Raw genomic sequence first — 17,538 nt, 5'->3', positions numbered from 1 at the left:
ATGCTTCCACTGGTAGGTCAAAGAGTGCAAGCTAAGCTTAGATCCCATAATTGACCAGACATCCAGAAATGAAGCAGTAAGTGATCTCCATCTATTGAAGAGTACCAAGTTTGCAAATCCTGTAATTTAAAGGGATATAATGGTTAGTCTAAATACATATCTGGCATAAGAACACACCCATTTTTCTAAAAGGACGCCGAATTCCATAAGGATATAGTTGTCTCAGTTAATTCTGGTCACAATAAGACCATAAGATACAAGCCATATGTAAGGAATATTCTTCATAAATGTGAACTTGGACAAAGGCATTACAGATGATTGAGACAAATTGCCCAGATTAACCACCATTAATATCCTTGATGTTTACCAATCACAGCTGCAGTTTGAGTAAATTTTATAATATTGTTGTACCACTTCCACACCTTGCCTCCAATGTGAATGGAGGAGTAATTTTGGGACACAAGAACCTTGTGTGATAATTTGTGGACCATAATATAATTTATTTCTTTCTTTTCTTTTAGGTTTATATGAGAAACTTGACATCAATTATACAATGGTGGTTTTCCCCATGTCTTTATCAAACCAAGAAATTCATTAGGTCAATTTAAATTATACCCATCTTCTATGAAGTACTGCCTCGATTTCTTTAACACCAAATTAAAAGTGTTAATGTAATATTAGCAATCAATAATAACAGTTCTTAAAACAATACAGGAGGAGAGAAAAAGCAGAAATTTTCAAAACTGTAACATACCTCCAATGACAAGTTGTCGGAAAATTTAGGCTGAATGAAAATACCTTTCTCTAAGGTACCTGTCATTGCTGCAAATTATGAGACAAACCATGAGAATATTTCACTTAGAACAAAAGAGAACAAAAATAATGAAGAACGTAAGGCATCAATGCTTACAAATGTACTGATTAAAGTAGAACATAATATGAATGGGAAAGAGGAGGAAAATAATGTCAAAGTGTTTAATGGACACTGAGATGCCTAAATAGTTTAAAATAGACAACTCAAAAAAGAAAACTTCCCCAGAAATCATTACCAAACATATTTTAATAATAGGATGATAAAAAAAATTTAAAGTAGAAATTTGTGTCTTCATGTGCAAATGACAATATAAAATCAATGCAGGCACCAAAGAAACAAAAATAATTAGATCCAACCACAATAAGGCTAGAAAGGACAAAATTAATTTTTCTCATTTTATAAAATGACATCATGGTCCAAATGTCAGGGACGGCTTAAACATTACACGCTAAGCTTCATTCCAACACTAAAAGTGTTAAATAGTCAAAGTTGACTTATTTTTTTCAAGCTTAATTTTTTCCTTAGTGTGTGATGTTTAAGGGTGGCCCAAATGTCAGTTAATGGGACAGTCTGATTGCGTTTTCCAAGTTTGTGCAAGTGGTTAGGAAATCACCTTCAACAGCTTCATATTGATTAATCATCTATTTATTACAGATATATGAACAACTTAAGCAACTTATCAACAAAAGCATGGTTATCAAAAGTGTTAAATAGTCAAAGTTGACTTATTTTTTCCAAGCTTAATTTTTTCCTTAGTGTGTGATGTTTAAGGGTGGCCCAAATGTCAGTTAATGGGACAGTCTGATTGCGTTTTCCAAGTTTGTGCAAGTGGTTAGGAAATCACCTTCAACAGCTTCATATTGATTAATCATCTATTTATTACAGATATATGAACAACTTAAGCAACTTATCAACAAAAGCATGGTTATCAAACTTACCAACGTAAAAGTTGAGGTAACCGTGCTTGGGCTAGCTACTAATTAAGATTGTCACTTTATAAAATCATTTTTTTAAAGAGAATGGCATAGGTTGTCCATTGTTATCTAATACATCCAATATTAATTAACCAACAAGTTTTCAAAATATTGAATTCTCACAGCATGTCAAATACTGGTTCATTGTTTACAGCTTCGTGAATGTCCAGAAGTCAAAATTCAAACAGCTATTGAACATTTTTCAGACCAACAAACATTTTGTGGCAGGGAAAAAAAATTAGTGTCATTGAACTTTAGCAAAAGTCAACAAAAGAAAGATTTGCTAACAGAGAATAAACCAACTCACAAGGTAAGGTACGGTTAGCTGCAAAATGATAAGAAGATCAAGCGAAAAACATTCCAACCTACCAGCAGATAAAGTATAAATTATTTATTCGAGCTCATCAAGAAAAGGAAATGTGAGGTTCCTTTCATTGGTGTTTTACACTGGACAATCATTGGAAGTAAATGGCATTTTGCATAGAGGCGAGTGAAAGAATTTATTAATTCTGCCCTTCAGGATTTGGTAATTTAGAGATTTTCATGGAGAGCAACAAATAACAAGGTCTATTATTGATCGCCAGTTCCAAATCAAGAAAAGAAAACTACATTGTAAAGTTCACACAACTTAGCATTTTGGATGTATCAATATATTCAACTGGTTATATTGAAGTGTAGCTTATCCAATCTTAAATACAATAAGGCAACTGAAGTTTTTCAAAGTCATTATTCCCACTTGATAGTCCATGCTTGGGATGTTGGATTTATTACATCTGTAGTTAGATAGTTCAGTTTAGAATAATAAATAAATAATGTTGGTTTAATTATAATTTGGTAGTAATTTCCACGACTAAGTTTGGTTAGTCTTATATGGGAATCAATGGCTTTATAAGACAATCTGCAGCAATGTAATAATTTTCCTGAAGAGCTCACAAATCAACATATTATTTCATGTGGTTTTATTTGCAGCCATGGTTTGATTTATTTTTTGTTTAGTTACTCACCATATTTCTCATGTGACATTCAAGAAACAAGATGCATTGGGAGAACTATGATGTCAAGATGAAACTCCAACTGTCCTCCTTCCATCCCTCCCTCAATTTTCCATGTGTAGTTTAGAATGTTTTACAACTTTGGCCACCTTACATATCTTTGAGTATTTTCTGGAGCATGACTGAAACTCCACCTCTTATCCCTTCAAGCCACACATCACTTAAGTTTACCAACCATGGGTCTATGCAATGTTACAAAGCCCAAGACCAGCTAGCGCTAGAACCAAGGCCCTCTTAAGTGCACCTACAGGTGCTCTACCACTATGATACAAGCCTTGCAAATGTTTAAGTATCTTTTAGAATGAAGATTAAAAACCCAATGGAAATTCTGCTTCAATTTTGGAACCGGGTGCAAGGTACAACAGATGTAGTCAGTGGTCGGGTGGTTAAGGTACCATAACCAAATTTGTGATACTATGAACATGCAAAATTGATGGATGGGTGTTTGAAGTTTAAACCACCATTAAAAAAAACTGATACTTCTAAACATGCAAACATGAAATTAAAGTGTGGATTATAGTAAAGTGTATACTGCAGCCTACCTTATTAGTATAAAAAACATATTTGCTGCAGTATATAGAAGACATCCTGTTTTCTTACATATTCTCATTCTTTAATGTGCATGCATGGACTTCTAAATACCTAAGAGTTGAGACAAACAAGCCATGTGTATCAATTATACAAAACTAAATTTAAACAAATAAAAGAGAACACTGGAGAATAGAAAAAGAAACGATTTTTCCCTTTTCAAACAAATGAATCTTGTATAATCATGATGGTCATCATCTCTATCCATCAGCCAAAACTAAAGAAATAGCTAAAGAGAATACCTATGAAGTCTATTACTACACGAAAAGCCTGAAGTCCTGTCATCTGCATTTTGACACGTTGACCTCCAGCTCCCGTTGTAAGGTATGCTAAAATTATAGCCATTAGAAATCCGTTCATGCAATCAGGTGCATTGATTGAGTTTCTCTGTCTAGCCCAAATCTGAGGAATTTCCCCATGCATTTTAAACACAAAAAAGCAACAAGAGTAAAATAGAAGTATGCGATGAAAACTCTAAGAAAAAGCTGATGAGCAACATGCATTTGTAATTTGTAAAGAAAAACCATCACATGTTGCTAAAAGCAACCAACAGATTTTGGAAGTAAAAATCAATTGGTTCGATTAGAGCTTTAATACATACTTTCAATAACAACAATGCTTCAACAAAAGGCTTTGATCCGCCAATGTTCTTTTCAAGAAAGGCAGCATGTTCCTCTAAAAACATATCTTCTAATATGCTTGAATTGTAATAAGGTGTAGCATGAACCGAACCTCCTATCAAAATGTCAGGATGGTATATATCTTATTCAGAAGCTTTTTATGACTAATTTTAAGTATAATGTATTTTAAGCAAAGTACAACCCCTAACATGCAACATGAAATTACAAGCAATAACATGGCACATATCCCACAGAGCCTGTTCTTATCAATATTAATGACCAACTTTTAAATTACCCTTCTGAAATGCTCGAACATTATTGCGGGTAGGTGAAAGCTTTGACAAGTCAAAAGTTCCAGCTGCAACTGTCGGAATGATCCGTATCACAAAATCATGTCCAATGTCCTTGTCAAGTCCTCCTGAACAAGGAAATACAAATTCAATTTCAAGCAATCAAATATCCCCTGGAGAGTTTCACTTTCACCTAAATGACTAAAATTTATTGAACATTGTGCAAAACATTGCTTTTTAAACTAACTACAATAATTTCAATATCCAGGGAATGAAACAAAAAGTGTTGTTTTCCATCACTAATAAAAGCATTCGTGAATTAACAATTTTACCACAAAAAGCAGATAAGAGATGTATCTGCATATTTATTTATACTTATACAGGATTCTGTACAAGCTAGCCTGACAAAAAAAACCTTGCAATATGATTCACAAGAGATAAAGTTCAGGGTAACGCAATAGGGTAATCAAATTTTGAAGGACAAATTCATATTTCTTCAAGATACATATCACTATGAACAGATCTTGAAACATGCCCTGCTGTTTCTTCTCTTAAATTCAATATATTCCAACATAGTTTTCCATCATCAACCAGAAATTGCAATGCACATGCAATACATCCAACCTTAAGAGAGATACAAGGAATAATAAACTAATCCAAATGATACAAGCAACGATAGGTATCCAGTAGAAAGAAAACTATTGAAGATAATCAGCACTCTGTATAGTCACAATATATGAAAGAAGCATTAAAAAAAGAAGGTTAGAGGTAACACCATAGTTGTATACCAGAAAAAGCAAAACTATTTATAATAATTCAGTATATTTGCTGCACAAAACCTTTGTAAACTAGCCATATATGACCAGAAACTACTTGCAAGGTCGCACTTACTCCTATTAACGAACCTCTATATAAAAACCTAATGCAAGCAGCTCTCTACTTGAAAACTTGGTATCACTTCCCTCTGTTAAATGCATATCCCCTTTTCAACAATATCTTCAAACACAGAATCTAGGCTGCCTATCTCCCTGGCCATCTTTGTAGTCTCCCACTGATTTTTTCTCTCATAACACGATTCCACTCTTCCAGGCATTTTCTTGCTCCCATCTAATTTACTATTCTTTCACTGATATTTTTAAACCCTGCCTTGCAATATTTTCCTGCTATTTCAAAACTGTAGATATGTCCTTTGTGTAAATTTTCTATGAACATTCACTGTTTTTGAAAGCATTGTAATTGTGTCAGCAAATGCTCATTGGACAATTCCTTGATATCAACTTGAACAGAAACTATGAGTTATCCTAGAAAACTTCAGTGCTAAATCTCTGACTTTATAAATCATAGAGCTCAAACTGAGAAGAATTTGTGCTCAAACTAGGTTTTCCATTTTTCTTCTCCAAGATTCATTTGTTTTGCATTAAAACCCTGTCCCAAGATAGATCATCTATGTTCTACAAGATTATTTATATGTTATCCTTGTTTCATTGGATTGCAATCTACATTTGATATTTTGATACTATAGCCAATCTATGTACCACCTTTCAGTAAGGGCTTTCAGTTTTATGTTCACCATTTTGCTCCTGTCATATAAGCATATAAGACAATCACTATGCATTTTGTTTTGTTCATAGTGCTTTTATTATACAAACAGAATATGCAGCACTTTCAACAAAATGAAAAAAGGTTATAGTTTGAGATCATATTTCTCACACAAGATACAAGTGTAATATAATTTATTTATCACAGAACAAGATAAAAGAATAAGTGCACAAACAACAGCACAAAAGAGCTGATACACACAAAATGAGAAAAATATCAGAAAACACATGGTTGTTCAACTATGACATTTCAAAGGAGCAATCTCCAAAAGTCTTGCAAAAAGAACAAAATATGCAACATGATGATTGCCTACTATTCAGTACTTCATATATGATAGCATAGGGATAAGGAATTAAAGTCATTTTCTAATCTCAATGACCCTAGCTACCAGTAGAAATATTATACCTACAAACTAATAAAAGATTATGTCAAGGATTATGTATGTCCTAACAAGCCATAACATATCTCATAACATCAAATGGGCTGAAGGCATATTATACCCCCTTGCAGAAGCATTGTCCTCAACACTAGAAATGGGTGCTTCTAAATGAATTGCCCATCTTCCCAAATAGCATTTTCCAATGGTAAGTTCTTTCATTTCATGGTTTACTTGGTGATGCCATTAATCTGCAACTGTTTGCTCCTTGTCTGAATTATCACATCTAGTTATAAAATGCTTCTTCCTTCCCCATCTAGCTCTAGAAACTCTATCTCAAGTTAAGTTTTATTTTCAATTACCTTCAAATGTTAACATATAAAAGACTAGACATATTCATGGTGATATTGGTAGCTCCAGTTTGCATACTACAATTCCAATTAACTGTACTTCATTATGACCATAATATTTGGGTGTCAGCTTCTTGTCCTCTTTTTACATGAGAGACAGTTTCTTGTATGGATGGAACTTCATAAACACTACGTCACCCATTACAAAATGTCTTTCATTTCTATGCTCATTTTCCTGTGGTTTTATCCTATTTTATGCCATGTCCAAATTATCTTTGGTATTAAAAGAGCTTTTGGGTGATTTTGAATATCTTCCTTAATAACAAGAACTCAAAATGTAATTCCATGAAAAGTAGGTTAAAAGGGAGTTGGTGTAACAACCCCAATTTTTGAAATGACATTTAATTAAATTGTTTTTTATTAAATTGTCAAAAAAAAATTCAAATCACAACTTAATATTAAATTTTAATTGATTTAATTAACTAATGATAAAATATTATGAAATGTCACTTTATTAAATGAAGTTCTCCATATAAGATTAAATTGAAGTAGGCTAAGTCCGCCTATTATTCTAGGTGCTTCTTGGAGTTCTTTATAAGGAAGTTAAATGTAGGAAGCAGGAAATGTTTTTTGGAAATGATAATTTATATGAAGCTTTGTAGGAAGCAAATCTGTGAGGATGGAAACTTTCAAGTGATTCATAAAAGGGTTGGACAAAAACCTAGCTCTTCCAAAGTGGTGGATTGTGATGGAATCTACATCTGATCCAAATTTGTAAGGTCTTCTTCCAAGGAAAATTTGCAGTAATAAAGGATATTTGCAGTTCTGAGGTAAAATTAGAATATTTTGTTCCGAATACTAAGTCTTGTGGATATATTCGGCATGAGCTTATTTGGATTTCTTAATATCTATGGAATAATTGAAGTGATAAGGTTTATATCTTGCATGGGTCAATATTGGCAAATTGATGTTGTGAAACCATGAACTTTTATCTTTTTTTGCTAGATTTTGTTAAGCCGTGATTTTATTGTAATTATAATTATTATTGAGATTATTTGCCCAGACTTCAACTATCTAATGGTTCTGTCGAACAATCTAAGAAGAGGCCAACTTATACTATGGTTGATGTTTTATATGCTAATAAAATGAATCAAAGAATTCATTTCCAATAAAGTTGGACTTCATATTTATTGTGGGAAAGAGGTGATTATATTCTATAATTCTAATTATCTCTGGATATATTAAAGTCGGCGCTTACCGTGAGATTCTTCGTCTCACGCCAGCTACAAGATTAGTTGTGAGCCTCCCTGCTATTGTGTGGGCTTCCTTCTTGCTGTTTGTGAAGCATTATTCTGTTGGTCGTGGATTATCTGGGCTCTCTCTGGAAGCATGGACACATAAAATTTCAACAAGGGTTGTCCCTTTTGTGGTTGCTGCTGATAAGAAATTGTGGAGTGCCGTTATCTTATTCCAGAATCCATTATTGTTTGATAGACTTCTGATTCTGCTCTCCTTTCAACCTGATTGCTTAAAACAGATAGCATACAGAATTCAGGAAAGTTTGGAGTTGTGACCACTGCTGTGCATTCTCTGAATTTTTTCTTTAAGTATATTGGTGTGCACTGAAAAAGAAACAGATTACAATCCAAGTAAGTCTGCTACAGATTTCTGTAAATAGTTGCTGCTCTAAATTGTAATATGGTTGATATCTATCAAAGAGATCGCTATGTTGCTGTTTTACTATGGCCAAGGTATATGTATTGGCTACCAAGGTTAGCATATTGATATTAGAATTGCTGTTTTGAATTTATAGTTGATATTCTCTTTCAACTATAGAAAGGATTGTTGAAATATTGTCATATCAACTCTGTTTGGTTTATGTATAAATATTTGGCAAGCTGGAAAAAGGTTATGTTCAAATCTTGAATTGAATGAAACAATAACCAAACAAGTTCAAAATCAGAAATTAGGGTGAAAATCAGAATTTCAAAAAATATCCTATTAGGGATATTACAGTTGGCACCTTTATATTGCCACAATGGTGACATCTTGGATGTTGCATAAAAATCAGTCTGTATATTGCCACAATTGTGACATGTTGTATGTTGGTGACAAACATACAAGCACTCAATCAGTCTACAAATCAAAATGAAATAGCAAAACAAATAGAGGAAACAATAATATTATTGAATCATAATCACTGTAGCATCCCCCACCAAATCCCGGGCATTCACAAAACAGAGATGTCCCCGGGATGTGGGAAGACACCCCCAAGTTTCCAGGTGTGCCACCAAGTTTGCTTAGTCACTGCCGGAATGCGGGGACGTCTCGGCATTCCCACGATGCTGAGGGGATGCCTATGCATTCCTTAAGCGTCCCGGGAACACCTGGGTGTAATCCACAGTGGCAACTTCAAACACATGTTTAAAAAACACATTTTTAATCATTTCTTTGGTTCTTCAACAGGCCCTTCAAGCTTCATTTGTATTCACATTTTCATTTCTACTTGTTCGCTACAGCAAGAAGAAGACAAGTGAAGAGCTGAGAAAAAAGTGATTAGAGGAGTGAAAGGAGTGATTGCAAGTGAAAGAGGAGTAAAGAAGAAGAGGAAGATTCTTCACCTTGTAGAAGAGATTTTTCAAGCAAAATAGGTTTTTAACTCTTTTTTTTCTAATTTTCAATGTTATTTCATTTCTCGTTGTTTCATTGTTGAGATTAGAGGATCACTGCAAATGTAATTGTACTGCCTAATCGGTATGTGATCTAATTATTGTACTGCAGTCCCAATCTGAAGAGATGTATTCATTTACTGATTTCACTGATTATGATCTCTCGATTTGGTTCATATTTATATCCACACCAACAGTCAAGCCATGGAAGAACATGTCTATTCATCCACGAAAAGACGCGATGGTATAAATAATAAATCATTAAAGGACCCAATCCTTACTCGGGTGTAATTAGTTTATTACACAGATTCCTTTATGATTTCTGATATGTACAAGGTAATAGATCATTTGCTGAATCTAATGCATTATCGAAATTATATCAAGAGCATAATGCTCAATTTAAGAGAACTTCAGATTTCCATACTTGGTTTGATAATGATAAAATCAGTTTAATACCAAGATGATCTCAGCAAGGTAAAATTAATGTCTATGCATATGTGTGTGTATGCATGTATATCAGTTCACCATAAATGCACAAACAATATCATATCTTAACACTCCCTCTTAGCTAGGGAGGATTACTAAGTATCAACCACTAATAACTAAGTATGAACCACTATAGATATCACGTAACACGTGATATAAAGGAGTATACAGATCATCAAGTCACATGACATTCGCATATCCTAGTCATGGTATGCACACTAACATCACGTTGCATGATGCCTACTATAACATATCATGGCATGTCCACGGATATTACGTCACATAATGTTACATCCCAATTTTTTATCTAACTTTAAATTTAATTATAGCCATTAGATTAAACAGATTTTCTTCCATAATCATGTGAAGAAGGTAGTTAAATATATTTGTTGTATTCATTATGTTAATTGTTTAATGAAGATAGTCATTATCCATTGTTTGTCATGTGATGTTTAGCAATTGCTTGATTTTGGAATTTTAGTTAATAATTAAATTCTTTATCTATATTTATTGTTATTATGAAATTATCATGGAACGTGCTATTATCGTGGAAATATTGCATGGTTGATTGCAGGAGAAGATGAAGGGGGGAAGCATTGCTAAATGGGATCAACGGAATGGGATACTAGCTTAGTCCAATTATCAAGTTGACAGATATGACCTTAAATTGCCTTGCTAAGGATCTAGTGACTTGATCTTTAGGATACAATTGATGGACTCGCATGAGCTATTAAATAAACATTTTAAAACATAAATTAATTTAATTTTTAAAAAAATGTACCTCAAAGGTTTTTGATTGATCTTTCCACCACATCATTATAATATATACCTATGTACGTACACATAGATATAAGAATAAAGTGATATAATAATTTGATGCCGACTCATAAGTATAACTACGTGCATGTAGATAGATATAAACTATAATTATTTTCAATTTTTAACCTTCAAATCTTTTTCCATACTTATTCATTTTCATGCTAGAAACCAAATGAACACTTGGCATTTTATTTGGGCGTCCAAGAGCCAAGACTCTCTTTTTTATGTTACGGCTTCTTGGAAGCCAAAGAGTCATATAACCTTCATATATCATGAGGTCAAGAGAGACGAAGGGAGATATAACTCATCATTTGACTTCCTTCTCATCACCCGACTTCCTTTTCTAACACCCGATCTCCATGCTTTTTACCACCTGATAACTCTATAGATACCATCTGATACCTCTGCATTATAAACATTGCCAATCTCTTTCACGTTCTGCCTTATATTATTTTCTCTTTGTTGAAGACATGATTATATTTCACACTGAGTTTGCGCCTGGAGATCATTTCAAGGAAGAGCTAAATCATTAGCGTCTAGCAAGACTCTAATCTTTCTAGATTATACCAAGTTATGTGGTCAAAATCATATTCCAAGTATTGCTATAAATTTCATTATCAGTTGTTATTGCATTCCGATTACCATAGCAGTCAGTTGCAGTTTATATTCATCATGCTTAAGTATCATCGGTTAGACCCTCTTTAAGGAATTGTTTATGATAAATAAAAGAGAAGTATCCATGACATGAAATCATAATTTATTTATACCATTGATAGTCAGAATCAAATGATATTTTTTCTGCAAGTCTTTAAGAACACATTCTTCTAATCACGGATTGTGACAAGCTGGAAACATATAATATTCATGAATCAGTTGAGAATCAACGAACAGAGCCAATTGCTCTGGGATCCAAGCACCTAAGACTCACCGGCTATATAGCCATGGAAAAGGTGAAGAGGTGAGATGGAATCTGAAATGATATGGAAATAAAAGTCAGATATGATACAATAAATCTAAATTAATTTCATTTAATAGCTCATGCTCGTCCATGTTATTGTTCCCCTATTGTCAAGTCGAGCGGTGGTGATCAGGTCATTGAACCCATTAGAAAACCTTGGCCAAGGTCGTTTTAAGGCATGTTTGTCATCTATGATCACTTGATGTCAGTAGAGCCAATTACTCAGACATGTCCATCCATAACTGTGCGGACATTCTAAATGTCAAATTGCTCAGGTGGTTGGACTAAAAGTATCCCAAGTCTGATCTCAGGGTAGGGAGGGTCTTTCTATTCAATAGATTGTGTGGGGATAAATATGGTCCGAGGTTGGGAGGTTAAGCCTAAGTGAATGCTTCACCTCTTAATGAAAGCCGAGGCTTGCACAACCAACTAAAGCCTCACCGGATATTTCTTGTATGTTCTTCTTCTTTTTCATGTTAAGCATTTACTTTACTTATATGTATGGAAATATAGAAAATCGTTATTTCATTTATCACAGTTGATCATTGTTACAGTTATTTCAGTTAAACGTTATCATAGTTATTACAGTTGATCATTGTTTCAGTTGATCATTGATATAGTTATTTCAGTTGAGCTTTGTTATTTCAGTTAATCGTTGGTAGTTAAAAGCAGTTAATGTCCCATGAAAAGGAATTCAGTATATTTGTTCAATAATTTGTTGAGGAAAACTCTTTCTAGATCACCTTTATTTGTTATGAAAATCCATTTATTACATATGATATCAGAGCATTGGGTTCGACACTGAACTTAGGGCACACTACTTTCCATGTAAACCCGAAAATTCTTAGAATAATTGTACAGGATGCAAGTATCTAAAATACCAGGTAATAAGGCACAACATCCCATCTTCTCGTACTTTATCAAAAACATGTCAAACTTGGACTACACTTGTTGTTTCATGCCCCAACACAATGAAACTCTAAAACAGGCTTTGCAACGAATGAAGAAAGAAAGAGACAGGTAGACTCCTACTAGAAAAGCAGCGTATAGAAACAAACTGATTCAATACTGAAACGCTCGTCAAGGCAACTCTCTTATGCACTTCCACAGATCTTAGATGGTGCGGGACATGTACAAATCTAAATCAAAACTGAATGCTGCGAAGCAAAATTGAGATTCCATAATGTAAACGTCCTCAAAAGAGGAAATTTTGTAAATAAGGCTGCCACTAATGCGACAATAGAAGTATTAAAGTTAATTAAATAAATTGGTTTATACGTGTGTTATATTCACTCGCAAACTCTTTAAATTTGTTGTAGGTACACTTAAAAATATGTATACAATAAATTGACAAAAAAAATTGTAAATTTCTAGGATAAACCGATAAACAAACAAAATGAGCAGCAATGAGAACATTGTAGGTGATGACATGCTCCATGAAAATAACACAATCATTTATTGATTTATTACTTCAGGTTTTGCAAGAAACGCAACTGAAGTTGGATAATATGGAAAAAAGAATGAATGAGATGGCAGCACAGATGGAGTAGAACCAAGAGGAAATGCAATCCTCATCTCCTCCCAAAACGGAGACAGAAGTCTTTGAACACAACAAGAAAACCTCACAAGCTTCACCCACTCAAACCGAAAAAAAAAGAAACAAGAGATAGTGAGCGATCTGTCCACAGATTTTAAGAAGATCAAACCACCCAAATTTGTTGGTTCTGAATCCGGAGAGGATGCAGAGGCCTAGTCAATCGAAATGGAACAATACTTTGAAATTTGGAATTTTTCAAAAACCTCAATAGCAATTTGGGAAATATACCACTTTACTAGATAAGCTGCTACGTGGTGGGAAACACCAAGGTTGAGCAAAACATTAAAACCACTGAGATTACCTGAGAAGAGTTCGTAACTATTTTTAGGAACCGTTGATTACTTCAAACCTTTTATGGCCAAAAGTTACTAGATTTCTAAAACCTGAAGCAAGGAGATATGACTATGCACAAGTACTGGGAGAAAATTACCCAATGACTAAAGTATGTGCAGCCCAGGTGCGGCAGAACTAAGAGGAAATGCAATCCTTGCCTCCTCCTAGAACGGAGACAAAAGTCTTTGAACACAACAAGAAAATCTCACAAGCTTCACCCACTCAAACCGAAAAATAAAAGAAACAAGAGATAGTGAGTGATCTATCCGCAGATATTAAGAAGATCAAACCACCCGAATTTGTTGGTTATGAATCCAGAGAGGATGCAGAGGCCTGGTTAACTACAATGGAATAGTACTTTAAAATTAGGAATTTTTCAGAAACCTCAAACGCCATTTGGGGAATATACTACTTTATTGGAGAAGTTGCTACATGGTGGGGAAACACCAAGGTTGAGCAAAACATTAAAACCACTGAGATTACCTAGGGAAAGTTTGTAACTATTTTTATGAACCATTGGTTACCTCAAACCTTTTATGACCAAAAGTTACTGGATTTCCAAAACTTGAAGCAAGGAGATATGATTGTACTCAAGCACTGGGAGAAATTTACCCGATTACTAAAGTATGTACCACCATATCAACAAGATAGGAATCTGAAAGTAAGGAAATTCATCATGGGTCTGAATAATAGAATAGGAGCAGTTGATGTTCTCACTCCTCAAACCATGGAAGAAGCTTTAGAGAAGGTTTTCCGACAAGAATATAAAATCAAGAGAGATGATTCCATCCGAGATAATAAAAGAAAAACAAACTAGAATACAGAGGGTACATATACTGGTTCTCAGAAGAAATAGTTTAAGGATTATAAATTTAGCAAACCAAAGTCGAAAGGGAATGGAATCAAGGATTTTAAAAGTAATTTTGGTACAAGGAAGAATAATAAGAGCAATGAAAAGAAGGGGCCACCTTCAGGATGTTCCAATTGTGGAGAAGATCATTATGTTAATAAATGCCCTGTCAAGACCAACACCAATCAGCTGCACCGACCACCCCTTCCACAATAGCAACATGTTTATCAGCAAAGGATCCATGCAACCCTTGACAATAGACAAGCAGAACAACAGATAGGCTCTATCAAAACTCCAGGTAAGATTTATGAGAACCCTATTTCTATTTTAATTGATACTCGAGCTTTTGAATGTTTTATATCGCCAAAACTATTAAGTAGATTTCCAAAGAGATCTAGTTTTATGGCAAAACCATGGACAATTGAGTATGCAAACCAGTCAAGGGCTAAGGTAGAGTAGTGTCTGTTTGAGACTCGGGTTGATTTTCCAAATTTTTCCACTGAATTGAATCTATATGTAGCACCTCTTGGGTCTTACGATATTATTATAGGCATTAATTGGCTCAATGAGCATAAGGCCAAGGTTGATTGTCTTGCTAAAACTGTAAATTGTTTGGAAGACCAACACAAACCTACAAGCATTATAGGGATTAAACATGAAATTCAATCAAAAAAGATATTTTCCATGCAACTTAAGAAATGTGGAAGAAAAGACTACGAGATTTTTGCAGTAAGAGTTGAAGATATGAGAGATCCTATAAACACCACATATGGAGATGACTACATTTTTTAAATGGGGAAATTAGAGAAAAATTAAAGGAATCTTTCGAAGAAAAATATCCCTACCTAAAGAATTATCAAGATGTGTTTCTCGAAGAACTCCCCAATTTACCTCCATCCCGAGTCTTTGATTTTACCATAGATTTGTTACCAGGAGCAGAACCCATTCTTGAGCACCTTATCGAATGACCACCACAGAAATAATGGAGTTGCAAATACAATTACAGGATATGTTAAACAAAAAACTGATTCGGCCCAGTGTTTCACCATGGGGAGCCCCAGTATTGTTTGTTAGGAAAGACAGAACTATGAGATTATGCATAGACTACAGAATGCTCAATAAGGTTACTATCAAGAACCATTACCTACTTCCTAGAATTGACGAACTCTTTGATCAAATGAAAGGTGCTACAGTATTTTTCAAAGATTGATTTGAGGTCGGGATATCATCAACTTCGTATTAAGGATGAAGATATTCACAAAACTGCATTCAAAACCAAATATGGGCATTATGAATTCACAGTGTTACCTTTCGGGTTAACCAGTGCTCTAGCAGCTTTTATGAACTTAATGAATAACATATTCCAAGATTGCCTAGATAAATTTGTACTGGTCTTTATAGATGATATCCTAATCTATTCAAAGAACAAGGAAGAACATCAAGAACATCTAGAAAAAGTCTTACAAAGGCTGAGAGAACATAATTATATGGAAAATTGTCTAAGTGTGCTTTCTATCAAAAGGAAATTCAGTATTTAGGACATAGTATATCAGCTCAGGGAATAGTTGTAGATCCATCAAAAATCAAAGCAATTAAAGAATGGCCTATACCTAAAAATGTGACAAAAGTCAGAAGTTTCATGGGATTGGCAGGGTTCTATAGGAAGTTTGTTAGAAATTTCTCCAAGATAGCTTACCCAATTACATCACTTCAAAGAAAGGGAAGGAAACTTGTATGGACTAAAAAATGTCAATCAGCTTTTGAATGCTTGAAGGAAAAGTTAACTACAGCACTCATACTAAGAGTACCTGACCCACAAAAGAAATTCGTCATTATAACTGATGCATCAGGAGAAGGAGTAGAAGGTGTGCTAATGCAAGATGACCAGTTAATTGCATATGAATCTAAGAAATTGAAGATTTACGAGCAGAATTATGCCCCTCATGATCTGGAATTAGTAGCTATTGTTCATGCTCTTCAAATGTGGAGACATTACTTGATTGGAAAACCTTTTGATCTTCGATCCGACCACCACGGCCTAAAATATATTTTCACTCAACCTAATCTTAATGCTAGACAAAGGAGGTGGCTGGAATTTCTAGCAGACTATGAATTTGACATAAATTACATCAAGAGCAAGGAAAACAAAGTGGCAGATGCCTTAAGTAGAAGGAGACGCATTTCCGCAATGGCTACTATAAATTTCAGGTTAAAGGATCAAATTTTACATCTAGAGCATGATGAATTTTATGCAGAGATCAACCTAGCTCTCATCAGAGACCCACAAGATCCCAAGTATTCAGAATTTAGGATAGAAGGGGATGGATTGTTAAGATATCATGACAGGATTTATATACCCAACAAAACTGAACTTCGGAGAATGATTCTGGAAGAATCTCATTCAGCTCCATATTCAGGACACCCTAGACTAACTAAAACGTTGTCAGATATAAAATCCCTATATTTTTGGAAAGGAATGAAAACGGAAATAACAGAATTTGTGGCAGGATGCCTAGAATGCCAAAGAGTACAAGCAGAACATCGTTACCTAGCTAGTCTTTTTCACCCAAATGAGGTACCAAAATGGAAATGGCAGATAATCTCCATGGACTTTGTACAAGGGTTACCTATGACACGAAATAAACACAACACCATTCTTGTAGTAGTAGATAGATTGACAAAAGTTGCTCACTTAATACCAAGAAATCTAACCGATGGAGCACCAAAAATCGCTCATAAATTCATAAAGGAAATTTTCAGATTACATGGAGTTCTAGAGAAAATTATCTCAAATAGGGATGCTAGGATAACTTCCGGATTTAGGAAAACATTATTTTCAGCATTACAGACTAAACTAAACATCAGTTCAGTTTATCATAACATCAGTTCAACTTATCATCCCGAGACAGATGGTCAAACAGAAAGAGTAAACCAGGTATTAGAAGATCTTTTAAGAGTTTACTGTATGGATCGACAATACCAGTGGTAAACATGTTTACCCTTGGTAGAATTTGCTTATAACAATTCCTATCAATCCACCATTAAAATAGCCCCCTTTGAGGCTCTATATGGCCACAAATGTAGAACTCCTGTGAGCTGGAATCGATTGGAGGATAGAATTATTGTTGGACCTGAAATGCTTAAGGAAATGGAAGAGCAGATA

General features: G+C 34.3%; 1 protein-coding gene across 2 annotated transcripts in view; it reads right to left on the bottom strand.

Moving 5' to 3' along the window:
- LOC149547785 (nucleolar protein) overlaps window positions 1–17,538 on the bottom strand; it is a 227,357-nt gene that overhangs the window by 187,233 nt on the left and 22,586 nt on the right. For both annotated transcript variants that reach the window (XM_089791838.1, XM_089791839.1), the window contains exons 4-7: window positions 4,344–4,466; window positions 4,030–4,163; window positions 3,671–3,830; window positions 755–822 (exon numbers count right to left, since the gene is read on the bottom strand). In XM_089791838.1, the coding sequence (XP_089647964.1) occupies window positions 755–822; window positions 3,671–3,830; window positions 4,030–4,163; window positions 4,344–4,466 (485 nt within the window). The remainder of the gene's footprint in view (window positions 1–754; window positions 823–3,670; window positions 3,831–4,029; window positions 4,164–4,343; window positions 4,467–17,538) is intronic.

Source organism: Cupressus sempervirens, chromosome 7, assembly GCF_028749045.1.
Source record: "Cupressus sempervirens isolate cs-2001-9-10 chromosome 7, ASM2874904v1, whole genome shotgun sequence".
Taxonomy (NCBI): Eukaryota; Viridiplantae; Streptophyta; class Pinopsida; order Cupressales; family Cupressaceae; genus Cupressus; species Cupressus sempervirens.
Note: the sequence above shows the minus strand (reverse complement) of the source record. Positions and strands in the feature narration are given on the sequence as shown.